At 41.4% G+C, this 16,607-nt stretch overlaps 1 protein-coding gene across 6 annotated transcripts in view; it reads right to left on the bottom strand.

The window, feature by feature from the left end:
* The window catches only part of TCAIM (T cell activation inhibitor, mitochondrial), a 78,034-nt gene that overhangs the window by 1,824 nt on the left and 59,603 nt on the right, over positions 1–16,607 (bottom strand). For all 6 annotated transcript variants that reach the window (XM_023260822.2, XM_023260823.2, XM_023260825.2 and 3 more), the window contains 5 exons: positions 13,144–13,266; positions 9,734–9,831; positions 9,363–9,454; positions 5,896–6,128; positions 3,786–3,917 (listed from right to left, as the gene is read on the bottom strand). In XM_023260822.2, the coding sequence (XP_023116590.2) occupies positions 3,786–3,917; positions 5,896–6,128; positions 9,363–9,454; positions 9,734–9,831; positions 13,144–13,266 (678 nt within the window). The remainder of the gene's footprint in view (positions 1–3,785; positions 3,918–5,895; positions 6,129–9,362; positions 9,455–9,733; positions 9,832–13,143; positions 13,267–16,607) is intronic.

Genomic DNA, 16,607 nt, shown 5'->3' with positions numbered 1-16,607 from the left:
AAAATAACATAAAATGTAGATACAATTTTATATATTGGGGCTCTAACTTTCCACTCTCAACATTGAAAATGGTGTTGCCCGCAAGGGGCGAGTTACATGCTCAGAACACATGCCAATCGTTGTCGTGCATGTGTCTCTAAAAGTATTTGTTAAATCTTTTTTAGCAGCAATGGGTAAAAATAATTAATACATAGTTTATAAAGTTCTAATCCTGCCTCACTGAGCAGCTGTTAGTGACCAAAGAAGGCAGAAAGCAGAGTGTAAAAGCCATAGTTTTAGGAACCACCTGCTCTCTGACCCTTGGGCAGTAATGACTTCTGGAAATTCCCAAATACCCAAGCTGGCCCCCTGAGGAGGAAGGGCTCACTCCACTCACTTCCAAACCCATCAGCTCCCTTTCTGCTCCCTCCCCTTCGCCTGCAAGCAACAATGCCTCTTCCATCAAGGGCTTGAGTAAAGGCCTGCAAAGTAGACAACTCCCGGCAGAACTTTGTGTCTTAAGTACATTATCCCACAGGTGGTCAATGTTTACAGATATGTTTTAATGTTTATTTACTTATTTGAGAGAGAGAGAGAGAGAGAGAGAGAGAGAGAGAGAGAGAGAGAGAGAAAGCATGAGTCAGGGAGGAGCAGAGAGAAAGGGAGATACAGAATCTGAAGCAGGCTCCAAGCTCCAAGCTGTCAGCACAGAACCCCATGCAGGGTTCAAACCCATGAACTGTGAGATCATGACCTGAGCCGAAGTCAGACACTCAACCGACTGAGCCACCCAGGCGCCCCAGTGAGCATTCTTTTAAATGGTTGTTTCTTCTATATGTCAGTATCGAAATTATTTAAACATTCTTCTATTATTGTACATTTCCATGGTTTCCAGTTTGTCTAAGTGACATTAAAATTTATAGTATGTGATATAGGGTAGGAACAAACGTGAGTGAACTTCCACAGAAACACTGAGTGAGGACAGCCTGTCTGGGGACAGCTGGCTTACCGCTAGGCCCAGGTTACCCTGGGTCACGACCGCCCTATGTAAGAGCTGTGCACAGGTTATTCCCAGCCTCCAAACACAGCAGGGGTTCCACAGACAGTGCCTGCACTCTCCCTGGCAGCCAGGAGGTGCAGCTAGGCGGTGTTACGAGGCAGTCTTGAGAAGGCCACGTGGAGTCTACTTGGGACCCAGGTACTAGCTTATTAGCATAGTGGTTTTAAACCGCTGGCAGGCTCCTGCAGAGCTATTCCGAGGTTCCCTGTGGGGACGGGGGCCCCTAGTTCCCTTCCTCTTCAGACAGAAAACCAGCGAGTTTTTACCTTTTTTATAATTTGAATTTCCACTCGGAAATCCACTTTATAGAGATATGCAGCTAAAAGGTGAAAACCACGGTCTAGGAGCACACTTCATCTGAGGGAAGCCAGTAGTCTTAACCACCCCCTGGTGATTACAAGGAGGGCAACCTTGATAGGGTGGGGAAAAAGAGCAAAGGAGAAGAGAAGGCAGAGTGGAGGGGACCTCTGGGCCCAGAGTCAGAGGTCTGCAGAAGGATGAAAGCAATGATTATGAGGGGAGGTATACTGGGACCAGCAACAAAGTGGCTTCCTCTCCACGGGTGGTGAAGCAGGGACGAAGGCTCCAGGGCCAGGGCCAGAGCAAGGCTCAGGCAACATGCAAGTTAATGGATTCAGTCCGTTATCTTCCCGAAGGCCTCCTGTGTGCCAGGCGCTGATGCTGGCACTGGAGGGAATAAGAGACAAAAGTCCCTGCCCTTGTGGTACTCACATTCTGTCTGGGTGGGCACAGGCACTGAATAAATAAGGAAAAGAGCTTGTCAGAGGCCGATGGTGGTGAGTTCGAGGGAGCAAGGCAGACCAGGGCATGTGGAGGGGGTGCTGCAGGGGAGGGGGCTGGTTCCGCTAACCGCCAGGGAAAACCTCACCCAGAAAGAAGGTAGATGCGAGCGGAGACCCAGAGGGAGGTGAAGGGCAAACCGGGAGGACACTGGGAAGAGGCGCTCCAGGCAGGTGCCAGGGGAGAACAGAAGGGCCACCCGGCTGTGGCAAAGTGAGTGAGGGATGAGTGGAGGGGGTCCTGGCCTGCAGGCCACTGATGAGCCCCGACTGGGCTTCTCACAGAGTAACTCACTCTGGCTGCTCTGATGAGCCACTGTATTGACCCGACTCACTGGTAGGATGGAACTTTCAAAAGCTAACCCATGTGAACTGCATTTCTTTTTATTTGACTTCCTCAAAATCTAGTAGCAATACACTGAGCCTATTAAGTGGCCGTTGAGAAGACAGAAGCAGCAGCGACAGTGTAGCCAACAAAATTGTCAGCCCTGACGATGACAGGCTGGCCAGGGCTGCTCCCGAGGGTTCAAGCTGACTCACAACTGAGAAAATCACATCACAAACACGGAGGCTGAGCACCCAGTCAGGAAGTAGGGTGTTTGTGCCATCGGATCCCGCCAACGCAGCTGTCACCAACCCCACAAGCCAAACAAAGACGCAGCTCCTTCACTTAGTTTTTATATGCAAACGACCCCGTTATTTCTTGTCAGAGAGATGACTTCCGTGGCCCTCCTCCACTGCCACCCTCGATCTCTTCTGAATGAGCAACTGGTAGGGACGGAGGGGTGAGCGGGTGGCAGGACAGGAAAACCTGGAACCGATGCCCCAACGGTCCACGGCTCAACGGTCACCTCTACCTTCCGGGTGCCAGTCTCCGTCCTCCTTGCTGCCTCCCCGGACACGTGCAGCCGCCTTCTCTGGGCCTCTGTGGCCTTCGGGAGCTAGCCAGCTAGCCCTGGTGCTTCTCACTCAGCCCCACCCTGGCCCAGCTACCCGGCGCTCGCACCTCCCACCAGAAAAACACATTCCAGGACGGCCGGGACCCGGCCTCCATCTTTCTATCGATGGCACCTTTCAGTCATGGCAAATGACAGCTGAATGAATGAATGAATGAATGACTTCTCAGTATCCAAACCTCCTTTGCCAACATCTTTAGAAAAACAACCCTGTTTTGAGTGTAATATCCTCCTTTCTTCATAGTAGAAACATTATTAAGCAGTATCCACTGGCCACAAAACAGGAAACTGTTGGCTAAGATTCCTTCAAAGATACAAACGACACAGATACAGGACTGCTTATGAACTGCAACAATTTTTTACTTCTAATCTCTTCTCCTTTACTTAAATTCAGACGAAGCTTGCTTTGCACCAGTAGGTCTCAAAGTTTTAAACAGAAAACATGCCTGTCATCTTTCTTTCTGATACTCTTATCTTCGTTCTGCTCTTGAGTTGACTTTTATATTAACAAGTCTTGATCCTCAAATTGAGGCACATGGTGGTAATGTAATTTAGACTCTTATATGAGGAAACACCATATGCAATTCTTGGCAGAATAAGGTGGGGGATAAGTAAACATGGACTATGCGCCGATGAATCAATTTTCTAAGTGTAATACAGTTTTTATGTACCATATTTATGAATTCTGAATATTCAAATTTTTATTTATTTATTATTATTATTTTTTAATGTTTATGGTTGAGTGAGAGAGAGCACGAGCAGGGAAGGGACAGAGAGAGAGAGAGAGAGAGAGAGAGAGAGAGAGAGAGAGAGAGGATCCAAAGCAGGCCCTGTGCTGACAACAGAGAACCCAACACAGGGCTCGAACTCACGGACCGTGAGATCATGACCTGAGTCAAAGTCAGACGCCTAACGACTGAGCCACCCAGGCGCCCCTGAATGTTTAATAGACTGACTGGTAGGAAGTTACAGAGGGTTCATAGCACTCACTCTTCTTTCCTCTTCATGTTGTCTCTTGCCTGTTGGGCTTTGGTTAGAATAAACCACTGGAGCTTTGTTGGATCACAGAGGCTTGGGATGTTAAAGTGCCCGAGTTCATGCAAGCTTGGAGCATATCTGTCACTGTAATGAAATATACATAAAAGGAAAAGTCACTGATCTCTCATCCCCCACTCTGCCCCCAAAGAAAACATGTTATTAGTCTGATTAGTGATAAGGGAATTTTTCAAGAAAATCCATTTTAAAAGTATAGTAAAATTACATTTTAACTTTTGCTGTCCCCAAAGAGACACTTTCAGGATAACCGCATTCTTCCTCACTGTATGGCCACCCTCACCTGTAAATGGAGGCAGTAGCCCACTAGACGGTGAGGTGTGCTCTTAAACAGCAAGCATAGGCTGTGAAAACAATGTGTGCACAACAAACACGGGCTGATTCAAATTAGTCTAACGCTATAAAGTTTTCCACAGGATTGACTTTGCCTTGAAGTGGCAATGTATTTCAAAAATGTTCTATGGCACAAAAACAGACACATAGACCAATGGAATAGAATAGAAACCCCAGAACTAGACCCACAAACGTATGGCCAACTCATCTTTGACAAAGCAGGAAAGAACATCCAATGGAAAAAAGACAGCCTCTTTAACAAATGGTGCTGGGAGAACTGGACAGCAACATGCAGAAGGTTGAAACTAGACCACTTTCTCACACCATTCACAAAAATAAACTCAAAATGGATAAAGGACCTAAATGTGAGACAGGAAACCATCAAAACCTTAGAGGAGAAAGCAGGAAAAGACCTCTCTGACCTCAGCCGTAGCAATCTCTTACTCGACACATCCCCAAAGGCAAGGGAATTAAAAGCAAAAGTGAATTACTGGGACCTTATGAAGATAAAAAGCTTCTGCACAGTAAAGGAAACAACCAACAAAACTAAAAGGCAACCAACGGAATGGGAAAAGATATTTGCAAATGACATATCGGACAAAGGGTTAGTATCCAAAATCTATAAAGAGCTCACCAAACTCCACACCCGAAAAACAAATAACCCAGTGAAGAAATGGGCAGAAAACATGAATAGACACTTCTCTAAAGAAGACATCCGGATGGCCAACAGGCACATGAAAAGATGTTCAGCATCGCTCCTTATCAGGGAAATACAAATCAAAACCACACTCAGGTATCACCTCACGCCAGTCAGAGTGGCCAAAATGAACAAATCAGGAGACTATAGATGCTGGAGAGGATGTGGAGAAACGGGAACCCTCTTGCACTGTTGGTGGGAATGCAAACTGGTGCAGCCGCTCTGGAAAGCAGTGTGGAGGTTCCTCAGAAAATTAAAAATAGACCTACCCTATGACCCAGCAATAGCACTGCTAGGAATTTATCCAAGGGATACAGGAGTACTGATGCATAGGGCCACTTGTACCCCAATGTTCATAGCAGCACTCTCAACAATAGCCAAATTATGGAAAGAGCCTAAATGTCCATCAACTGATGAATGGATAAAGAAATTGTGGTTTATATACACAATGGAGTACTACGTGGCAATGAGAAAAAATGAAATATGGCCTTTTGTAGCAACGTGGATGGAACTGGAGAGTGTGATGCTAAGTGAAATAAGCCATACAGAGAAAGACAGATACCATATGGTTTCACTCTTATGTGGATCCTGAGAAACTTAACAGGAACCCATGGGGGAGGGGAAGAAAAAAAAAAAAGAGGTTAGAGTGGGAGAGAGCCAAAGCATAAGAGACTGTTAAAAACTGAGAACAAACTGAGGGTTGATGGGGGGTGGGAGGGAGGAGAGGGTGGGTGATGGGTATTGAGGAGGGCATCTTTTGGGATGAGCACTGGGTGTTGTATGGAAACCATTTGTCAATAAATTTCATAAAAAAAACACAAAAATGTTCTAGAGATTCAATCCTTCAATCCTCTCATGTTGGCTTTTTTAATGTGTAAAGAGAGCTGCTAACAGGAGTGACATTCTTTTCTTTAGTTCCTAAGAATCACACAGTGAAACACAAAACAATTTAATCTACCTACACACACAACACATCTAAGTGAAAGAATAAAAATAATTCTTATTTTAGATATTTACCTGTTAAGGATCATTTTTAAACCACGTAGACTTCGAGGGTGAAAGGGTATTCTATTTTTCAACAGCCGATTATAGAACACATCAAGAAGAGAGTAATACTCTTCAAGTGTCAATACTGGCTGCAACTCTTCGATATAAACCACTTGTATGCCACCTAGAAGATAGCTTATTTGGTCTTCTAACAGCATCAGCCTCCTCCGAAGGTCAAAATAACTTGGTAATCTTTCAAAAAGCTACAGTATTTAAAAAAATGAAAGAAATACTTAGTTTAATAACATAAAACTAAGTAAACATAAAACATAAAACAATGTTAGGATTCCAATTAGTGGTATTGAGAAATTTTAACAACAAAATTGTTTTTCTAGAAGGAAAGCTCAAATAAGTACTATGACTTAATGTAGGGCTAGAAATATTAATATTCAAAACAACCCACTGTAAATCTTAGGAATTTTTAGATAGGACTGAAGAGATTGCAGAAAAAAAGAAATACGTTCCAAATAAAAATAAGTCCTAAGTACTAACATTTAAATAATCAGGTAAGTGGGGCACCCGGGGGGCTCAGTTGGTTAAGCGTCCAACTTTGACTCAGGTCATGATCTCGCGGCTCCAGACGCGAGTTCGAGCCCCACGTCGAGCTCTGTGCTGACAGCTCAGAGCCTGGAGCCTGCTTTCTGATTCTGTCTGTCTGTCTGTCTGTCTCTCTCTCTCTCTCTCTGCCCCTCCCCGACTCGTGCTCTGTATGCCTCTCGCAAAAACAAACAAACATTTAAAAAAAATAAAAAAAATCAGGTAAGAATCTCAAATTAGTTTAGAATGATTATATGGTCTAATAAAGAAGGGTCTGGGAAATAAAGTACATGTAGTTCCCTCCAAGTATATTTCTTCAGAATTTACTTTTAATTCCAACAAAACTCAATTACATGCAATAAATATCACTGAGCACCTACCATGTACTTAAGCACTAAACTGTGTGTACAGATTATAAAAGGTGGGCCCTACTTTTCAGCTGGGGTGCAAGGAAACAAAACAAGAACCAGGATTCTTTGTACTAAGTGCCATGTAAACATGAGTGGACACAGGGGAGAGGTTCAAGCAAAGGTTTCTAAGGAAGTCTAATGTGACCAGTCTGAAAAGCTGAGAAGACAACCAGGATTTAGCAAGAGTTAGATACATGTGGAAGTGTTTTGGGGGTAGAAAGAAGAACATGTGTAAAGACAGAAGCATGGCAAGGGGCAGCACATCCCAAATTCTGGAGTCTGGTGTGGCTGGAGTGTGGCACGTGTGTGGAAAGGAAAAGGCTGAAGACGCGGGAGCGGCTGGACTGGGGAAGGCCCTGGGATGCTGCACTGAGGACTCAGACTTGACGTAAAGAGCTGGGGATGTACAACTCGCAGAGGGGTCGAAAGGCATCAAAAACTCTGCGATGATAAAAGCAATAGCGGTACACAAGTTATTCGTAATGTATTTCCAACACTTTGTGAAAATAATTTCCCTACCCACTTTTTCCATTTTTTTCTCTTAATGAGTTATCCAAGTATGGATGGTAGGTAGCTACCTTTAAAAAACTTTTTATTTTCACAGAACATCTTTCATACAGTTTCCCCAACGGTAACATCTAACAAAACTACGGTATACTATCACAACTGAGAAACTGACATTGAAAACAATCCACTGACCTTCTTCAGACTTTATCAGTTTTACTTACACTCGGGTGTGGGTATGGGGGGCGGGGCGGTGTGTGTGTGTGTATGTAACTGTATCCCATGTGTAGACTGATGTGCCATGACCACAGTCAAGATACAGAACAGTTCCACTCTATGGACCCTGCATGCCTACCCATGCACTAGCCACGGACCACGGCGGGGAGAGTCCCTCACTCTCCAACCCCTGGGAACCACTAATCTGTTCTTTCTACAATTTTATTTTAAGACCATTATGTACATGGAATCACACAGTATGTAGTCTTTTGATACTGACTTTTTTCACTCAGCACAATGTCCTTTTGTGCCAATCCACCCAAGTTGTGGCTGGTATCAGTAGTTCATTCCCTCTTTTTGTTGGGTAATATTCTGTTGTACGCATGTGTCACAATTTAAACATTCACACACTGAAGGACATTAGAGTTTTTCTAGTTGTTGGCTATTATGAACATTTATGTACAGGTTTTATGGGAACATAATTTTTCACTTCTCTAGTACAAATGCCCAAGGGTGCAACTGCTGGGTCATATGGTCACACTTGTTTAGTTGTGTACCATCACACTTTTTTCCAGACTGCCTGTAGCACTCTATACCCCCACCAGTGACCAGTGCCAGAATTTGGTGGTATCATTACTTTTCATCTTAGCCATTCAAAAAAAATTGCCATCTGTAGGTCACCTTCTGTGACAAACCTGTTCATGTCTTTTATTTTTGTTTTTGGATTGTTTGAGGTTTTTTTTTGACTGTTGAGTTTCAGAGTTCTTTATACATTAGGTACACAGACTTTGCAAATATTTTCTACCAAATATTTGATTTGAATAGCCACTTCACAAAAGCAAGTACGCGGATGGCAAATAAGCACATGAAAAGATGCTCAACATGATGGGTCATTAGGGAAACACAAATGAAACCCATATGAGATAGAACCATACTCGTGGTAGAACGGCTAAAACTAAAGACAACCATTGCAAATTTTAGCAGTTTCTTAAAAGATAAAATGCCCTAACATGTGATCCAACTATTCACGGACAAATGTTCCTAGCAGCTTTATTTCCAACAGCCCAAACTAACACAGCTCAATGTCCATCAGTAGGTAAATGGATAAACAGACTGGGGTAGATTTAGATGATCAGATACTAACTACATGGCAATAAAAAGGAATAAATTCTTGATACATGCAACAGCATGGATGAATCTGAAAAAAATTATGTTGACTGAAAGAAAACAGAACCTGCCCCCCCCCCCGCCAAAAAAGAGAAGTAAATACTTTGTGATTCCACTTATAGAAACTCTAGTAATATAAACTGACCTACAGTGACAGCATGCCAGAGGTTGTTTGTGGAGAGGGTGGTGGGATGGAGGAGAGGGTTTACAAGTGGACATGAGCACACTTTTGTGGGTGATGGATACGTTCACTATCTTCTTGTGGTAATGGCTATTTATACAGGTTAAATCTCATCAAATTATATACCATCTGTGCAATTTATTGTATGTCAATTATAGCGCAGTAAATCTGTTAACACCAAAACAATAGAATGCAAGCCTTTTAGGCGGTGCCTCAGAAAGACTACAAAATTTCCAAATAAAAACTGACTTAAAAATCAGGCCCCTAAGTATTTTAACTACATGATAGTAAACACCTAATCTGAAAACAGCCGAAACTATGATTCAAGTTGTTTTTTAGTTCATTGACGTAACAACATAGTTTGAGACAAGCGTATGTCTATGACAAATCAGAGATTCTTTTGCTTTTAAACTCTTCCTTACTTTTGTCCAGTGATGATGGACATCCATTGTTCCTAGCATCACATGGCCCACTGCACTCATCCCGGAGCGGTCTGTAAATATTATTGTACATCCTGATGATAAAAACACAAACCCTTTGGTCACTGTCCAGAGATGCTTCATTCACCACTGTGCAAATAATTACTTAAACTTAGCATACAAATTCAGGATTAAATTAGGTAGAAGCTTAAAGGCTAATCTTATGTTGCTGTTTTATTCAAAGGAACACATTTAAAAATTCAGCTGTGATAAGGTCACAGCTGTAAGGATTTTTAACACTTAGTTTTCCTCCACAAGTTACAGATGTGTATAGCAGCTGTGTGATATTTGAAAAGAAAATGGAAATTGTTTACCTTTTGCATTTTTAAGCGTTTCCAAGTTCTGCTGTGCTAGGCGGCCTAAACTGTGAAGCTGGCTACAGCGATGGGCGATGCCCCAGCCCCTCTGCCACCTAGGACACCAGAGCACAAAGGCACGTTAGCAGCAGGCATCCCTGAGGGAAGAGCCGTGCATTCACCCCAGCTGCTTAATTCCTGTGAAAGACAGAGAATTAATTCCTGCGAATGCTTTTTTCAAGTAGTCATGTTTTCCAACTAGCTCATTATCTTATGAAACAACCAAATGGAAAATGAATGGTTGGCCAGAGGGTAAAAATATTACTACTATGTTCAGGTACCCAAAGATTTAAAACAAGCAAATACAGGGGTAACTGAGTGGCTCAGTTGGTTGAATGTCTGACTCTTGATTTTGCCTCAGGTCACAGTCCCAGGGTCATGGGATAGAGCTCCAAGTCTAGGTCTACACTGAGTGTGGAGCCTACTTAAGATTCTCTCTCTCTCTGCCCCTCCCCATTCACCCTCTCTCTCTCTCTTTAAAATAAAATAAAACAAACAAACAAACAAACAAACAAACAAACAAATAAAGCAAGCAAATACACTATGCTGTTTCTATTTTAAAATAAGGGAATGAGGGGCCCCTGGGTGGCTCAGTTGGTTAAGCATCAGACTTTTGATTTCAGCACAGGTCATGGGTCATTCTTGCTCTCAAAATAAAGTTAAAAAAAGAAAAAAAAGAGAAAAAGAAGAGAATGAAATAGGAAACACTTAAAAAAATCTTTTCCATCTCCACATCACTCAAAGATGATGATTTTGTTTTAGATTTAAGTTTTTTTTTAATTTATTTATTTGAGAGAGAGAGAGCAAGAGAGCAGATGGGAGAGACGGAGAGACAGAATCCTAGGCAGGCTCCTTACAGTCAGTGCAGAGCACAATGTGGGGCTCGAACTCATGCTCCATGATATCATGACCTAAGCCAAATTCGGACACTTAACTGACTGAGCCACCTGGGGGCCTCTGGATTTAAGTTCTAATTAGGAATTCCAGTTAGGTTTATCAGATTCTTTTTATCTTATTCTGGACTAAGTGATTTTTGTGACACGTGATCTACTTATTTTTATAAATGAACACTAAATCTTAGTGACAAGATGGAACCTGATGTTCACATGATGTTACAGAGGCACTGGTGTGCAAATGTAATATGTAAATATATTATTATTATATAATAATATATATTATATGGCACTGATCTTTAGCAGTGTCTGAACACCCACCCACCTGTGAATTCTAATTCCGTGGCTTACTAGCTCTGTGACCTTGAACAAGTTGCTTCTGTCCTTACTAAACTTTCCTTTCCATACATGCAAAGTGGGATCACCTCCTCCAGCACAGCATAAATCATAGGGAGAATATATGTGAAGGAGTAAGACTCTCAAAACACGTGCTCAAAAAACTTAGGTTCCTTCTTTACCCTATCACTGATTCTGATGAAAGTCATTTCTGTTAAGATTAAACCAATTTTCAAAAATTTTCCTTTAGCCCACAGTTGAAGAAGATATCATTTCAAATAAAATTAACACTGTGATAGAGCTACTAAATACAGTTCCTATTAACAAAGGGTCTTTCACACAGGCTGAATAGTTAGAAACGTCATTGGTTGCAATTTCTCCATCTTTTGGAGGTTTGGGTAATTTTCTAATAGTGGAAAGCCATCATGCCCATGGTCCTCAAATGTTTTGGTCTCAGAACGCTTTTGCACTCTGAAAAATGGAGAACCCCCAAGAGCTTTTGTTTATGTGGCTTATATTTATTGACATTTACCATGGTAAAAATCAAAGCTGAGAAATTTCTACACCATATTGTAACATAATGCTTGTTTCTTTTTATGTTTAAGAAATCCTTAAAAAAAATCCTTTTATTTTCCTAATCCCAGTCTCTTTGATAGATCATTTTAGAATTTGCACTAGAAAAAGTTACTTTTATGTACAGGAATTTACTTTACAAACTTTTAAAAGGGATCTTGTTATTTGGTTGGAGCTAGAAAAGTCCGTGCTACTAGATTGTGGAATTGGAAGAATGCCCTATAAACAAAGCAGGGCCTAAAAATATTGACCTGATGATCAAAGAGCAGCTATCAGCACAAAACCCAACACCCCACATACCCCAAGTCCACATGTTTTCCTTGAAATCTGAATTCTCTTATAAAACTATAATTTGAAAAAAAAACCCCAAACCCACTATGATTTGAACATACAAGAACAGAACATATACGTCTTATTAATACCGGGCAGGCACAAAGAAAAGGTGCTATTATGGTACCCAAAGAGTCATTTCAGTTCAAAAGAAGAAAAAGCATCCTGTTAATGAGGGTTGAAAACAACAAAGCAGGTTACAAGAAACAGTAATAGCAATGTCCAAGCTTCACACTGCACAAGTTTTTTTTTTTTTAATATGAAATTTATTGTCAAATTGGTTTCCATATGACACCCAGCGCTCATCCCAACAGGTGCCCTCCTCAATACCCCTCACCCACCCTCCCCTCCCTCCCACCCCCCCCATCAACCCTCAGTTTGTTCTCAGTTTTTAGGAGTCTCTTATGTTTCACAACAGTTTCTCAGAGTTCTCCTAATGGGGAGTCCTCCCTGGTGGGGAGTCCACCAGGCCCTGCCCTTTCTCTTCCTTACCATTTTAAACAGCTGTTAAATCTGTTTTTATAATAAACACCTACATGTATCTTTATGTACCTTGCAATTTCCAGGTTAATGAAAGCTTCTTTAAAAAGTCATGTTGGGGTGCCTGGGTGGCTCAGTCAGTCAGACTCTTGATTTCAATTCAGGTCACAATCTCATGATCGTGAGATTGAGCCCCACATTGGGCTCTGGGCTGGGCATGGAGTCTGCATAAGATTCTCTCTCTCTTTGTCTCTCTCACTCTCCCTCGGCCCCTCCCTTGCTAGTGTGTGCTCTCTGTCTCAAAAAAATTATATATACATTTAAAAAAGGTCATGTTATAAAACATGGAACCAAGAATACAACACCCATTTTCTCTCTCCCTTCATTTTAAACTTGGATACTGATCTCACATGATGGAGGAATAATTATTTTTGATATATTATGTGTATATGGAATAGATATTTTTCTTATAAACATTACTTTAAAAAATTAAACTGCTATGCTAAAAATGTCAGTATCTAAACTTTAGTTCAGTATCTAATGTCAGTATCTAAACTTTAGTTCACTGTTTTCAGCAAGAAATTGATCATTTTCTTACACAGATGAACATTTGACAATTTCTGAAAAAGATGACTGAAGATTATTTAGTAATCAGAATAATTAAATTAAAGATGCAAATATCTAACTGCTGGAAAGCTTGACCAATAGATAGCACCTGCTTACTCCCATCTCCAAATTAGGCTCTGCCTTTGTTACCTGATGTCCGAGAGCTGCAGCTGATTAGACAGGTCATCTTTTAGACGATCTAGTTCTTTTCTAAGTGGCAAACTGTCCTTCAGCTTTCTAACTGCACTTTTCCCATTGTTATCTAACCAGGATCTGGAAAGAAAAAACAGACATACACACTTTGTAATACTGACTATAATGCAAATATTTCTAGTACTAACAGATATAAGCACTACCGTAAAGTAGCCCCAGTATTAAACTGAGTTTCCAACCAAGGCTTTACCAAATTATAAGCAAAACACCAGGTGGGGAAGAGTTGAGCACAGCCCACAGTAGCAGAGTGGACGGGGCATGTGGTAAGGTGGAAGGAAAGGAGGTGGCAGTGAGCCCCAGGGGAGTAAATAGACAGGTATTTTTGGAGACTCTGGGGTAAAAACAAAAACAAAAACTGGACTGGTAAGGTCTGGCCACTGTGGGCCTTGGATAGAGCTATGGGGGAGTAAACACTGAGAGCTCAGGGAATTAATAATGAAGATTAAACTAAGGAAGGAGTTGGAGTCTACCCAGCTAGTACCCACAAAGTGATCTTTGCAAGTTCCTTCAGCCACGGGCATTGCCTTCTCAATGTCACCAGCACCATTAGCTGTGCCTTCTGAGTCTGACTCTTTCACCTTATTAGTTTGCCCATCTGCTCTGGTTAGAAGTGTAGCTCTGCCCTCTCACATGGACATGGCTGAGTGACGGGCTAGTGCAGCCTACTGAAAGGCGTAGCACATGTGACTGATTGTGAAGTATCCTGACGTTTGAAATCTTTATCCCATCTCTAGAAATCTAGCAACAGGTTTAGCATAATTAAAATTTAATTTTTTTATATACAAAGGAAGTTATCGAAACTAGAGTAGGATTTTAAAAAAAATTTTTTTTTCAACTTTTTTTTAATTTTTATTTTTGGGACAGAGAGAAAGAGAGCATGAACGGGGGAGGGGCAGAGAGAGAGGGAGACACAGAATCGGAAGCAGGTTCCAGGCTCTGAGCCATCAGCCCAGAGCCGGATGCGGGGGGACCGCGAGATCGTGACCTGGCTGAAGTCGGACGCTTAACCGACTGCGCCACCCAGGCGCCCCATAGAGTAGGATTTAAGAGGTGCTGGCAGAAGAGACATTTTAAAATGATCAAAGTTGATAATCTTGAAACCAATAAAATCTTTCTGCATTTATCCAATGCCTGATACTGTGCTGTGCTGAGATATAAGGAAGATAAAGTCGCTGTGTAAAGGAAGACACACCTACTAAGGAATACGGAGATAAAAAATTAGGATTGATGAGCCTTTGTGAGAACAGAGGAAGAATGAATTCTGTCTGTAAGAGTCTGTGGAACAGGTGATATGTGACCTGGAACCTGAGAGACGTGTCAGATGTTTCCAGGCAGATTACTGTCGGGGGAAGGGCAAGCCAATCATGCTAGTGCGCTGGGAACCGTGAGGTGAATCAATGTGCCCAGATCATATAATGCCCCGAGGGAGGGAAGTATGAGATGAGACTAGGGAGGAAGGTGGGAGGACTTGCACATTGGGAGAAGGAATTGGGACTTTATCCTCTAAGTAAAGGTATTCAACTTTTAATTAATTTTTAATTCAGTAACTCTGTATAGTAATTAATAACTCTCCCTACTCCCTTTTTAAGAATATTGGTAAAAATTTTGTCATCGGTGCATAATGGGATAAATAAGAAAATAAATAAAAATCTTATTTCACCTCACTATTATAAGCTATTGCATTATAAATTTTCAAGATTTTCCTCATTTATTAATGTTATTCAACTTATTTTAAATCATATAAGAGAAAGCATGATTTGTTGACAAATGAATCATCAAAGAGCGTGCCATATTTGGTTGGAGACAAAATGTCTTAAAATGTAGGCTGAAATATAATCGTATGACTATATGCTCATGACCTGACTTTTGGAATTCTTACATTTAGTGTATAAAAATCAGCTGGTCTAGTTTAACAGTTTTTGTGTTTTGTTTCTAAACACGGAGATAGAAATGAAGCTTCTAAACACAGTATTTACTACATACATGTAGATAAAGATACATGTTTCCTAGCCTCAGCCATGAGGGGTTTGGGAGCTACGGAGCACATCTATCCGCCCCAGACCTCAGATTCTACAAACCATTCCTTACTAAAAAGAACGAGAGCTTCCTGGCCAAATGGCTGAATCAAATATTGGGGCACGGACAGTCCAGATGAGCCTGGAACGACTTAATGAATCAGAAAGCAAAACTTCCCAAGGAACGATAGGGACATAGGAGCCAGCTTGAAGGGATGATGAAATTAGAAAATTGTTATATGGATGCTATCATTTAATATGTGATTTAGGCAAGAATCATCAATGAAGATTAGGGCTAAGGGGTAAGAATGCAGTGAGTAAAAGGATATCTAAATAGCTGTATCTCTTCAAAAGCAAGTAACTGAAAGGAAAACTTTACTATGGAAAAACAGAGGTAATCATCTTACTCATTTTTTTTTTCTTTAGTGCACTGGTTGGACCCTCTAAGACATGTAAGTTATAAAGGGGGACAGCAGTCTTGTTGCTGGCCAGCTTGTTTCTCCTCTCATCTGCTTTCTATTTTTCAAAAATTCCCCCAAACATGTCTCTTACTGACATTCCTTTGCTGTCTCTCACCAACCTCCATGAACTTCCATAAATTCCTAAGGATCTGCAGGCTACCAAAGAGAAATGCTTCTCTGGATAATGCATGAGTTATTAAGGGGAATGACAGGATAAAATTGAATATGTAGGTTAGGGGGAATACAGAATCTAGGATGCAGGGAAGAGAAACCAACAGCACCAGATCCTTTAGGAAGTTACAATCTGGGAGAAAGTAGCAACGCAGATTTCCATTAAGTATTTTTGAATGATCTTTTTCTCCCCTAAGTAAGAACTATGAAAACAAACTGGAATAAGTCAAGAGCTACATTTACTTTAAAACTTGTCTGGACATACCCTCCCCCTAACTTCTGTCCTATGACTGGCCAGTGTACTTTTTCAGTATCTCTTTTTGAGAGATACAGTCTGTAGAATAATTTCTGTAAGTGTTTCATTTCCTCCATTACCTTATTACCTCATGAGGGAAAGATAAGTCATCCCTTACCTAATGTTGTTTTAAATTCAAACTTCAGATTTCAATTTCATCTCAGGAGCTCACTAGACAACCTACATTTTCACTATGCAAATTAAACCATAAGGCAAAGAGAAAAGTGTATCTTCTTGTCCGATATGGAGACACATGGTTATCCTGACTGTCCATATTCTAGAACTAAGAGACAGAATTCTATGTTATTCTCTGGATGGATTTAAAAAGGACATTAAGGGCACCTGGTGGCTCAGTCAAATATCCGAGTCTTAATTTAGGCTCAGTACATAATCTCGTGGTTTGGGAGTTCAAGCCCTGCCTGCTCCCCTGCTGACAGTGCAGCGCCCACCTGGGATATT

This window comes from Felis catus, chromosome C2 (assembly GCF_018350175.1).
Source record: "Felis catus isolate Fca126 chromosome C2, F.catus_Fca126_mat1.0, whole genome shotgun sequence".
Lineage (NCBI taxonomy): Eukaryota > Metazoa > Chordata > Mammalia > Carnivora > Felidae > Felis > Felis catus.
Note: the sequence above shows the minus strand (reverse complement) of the source record. Positions and strands in the feature narration are given on the sequence as shown.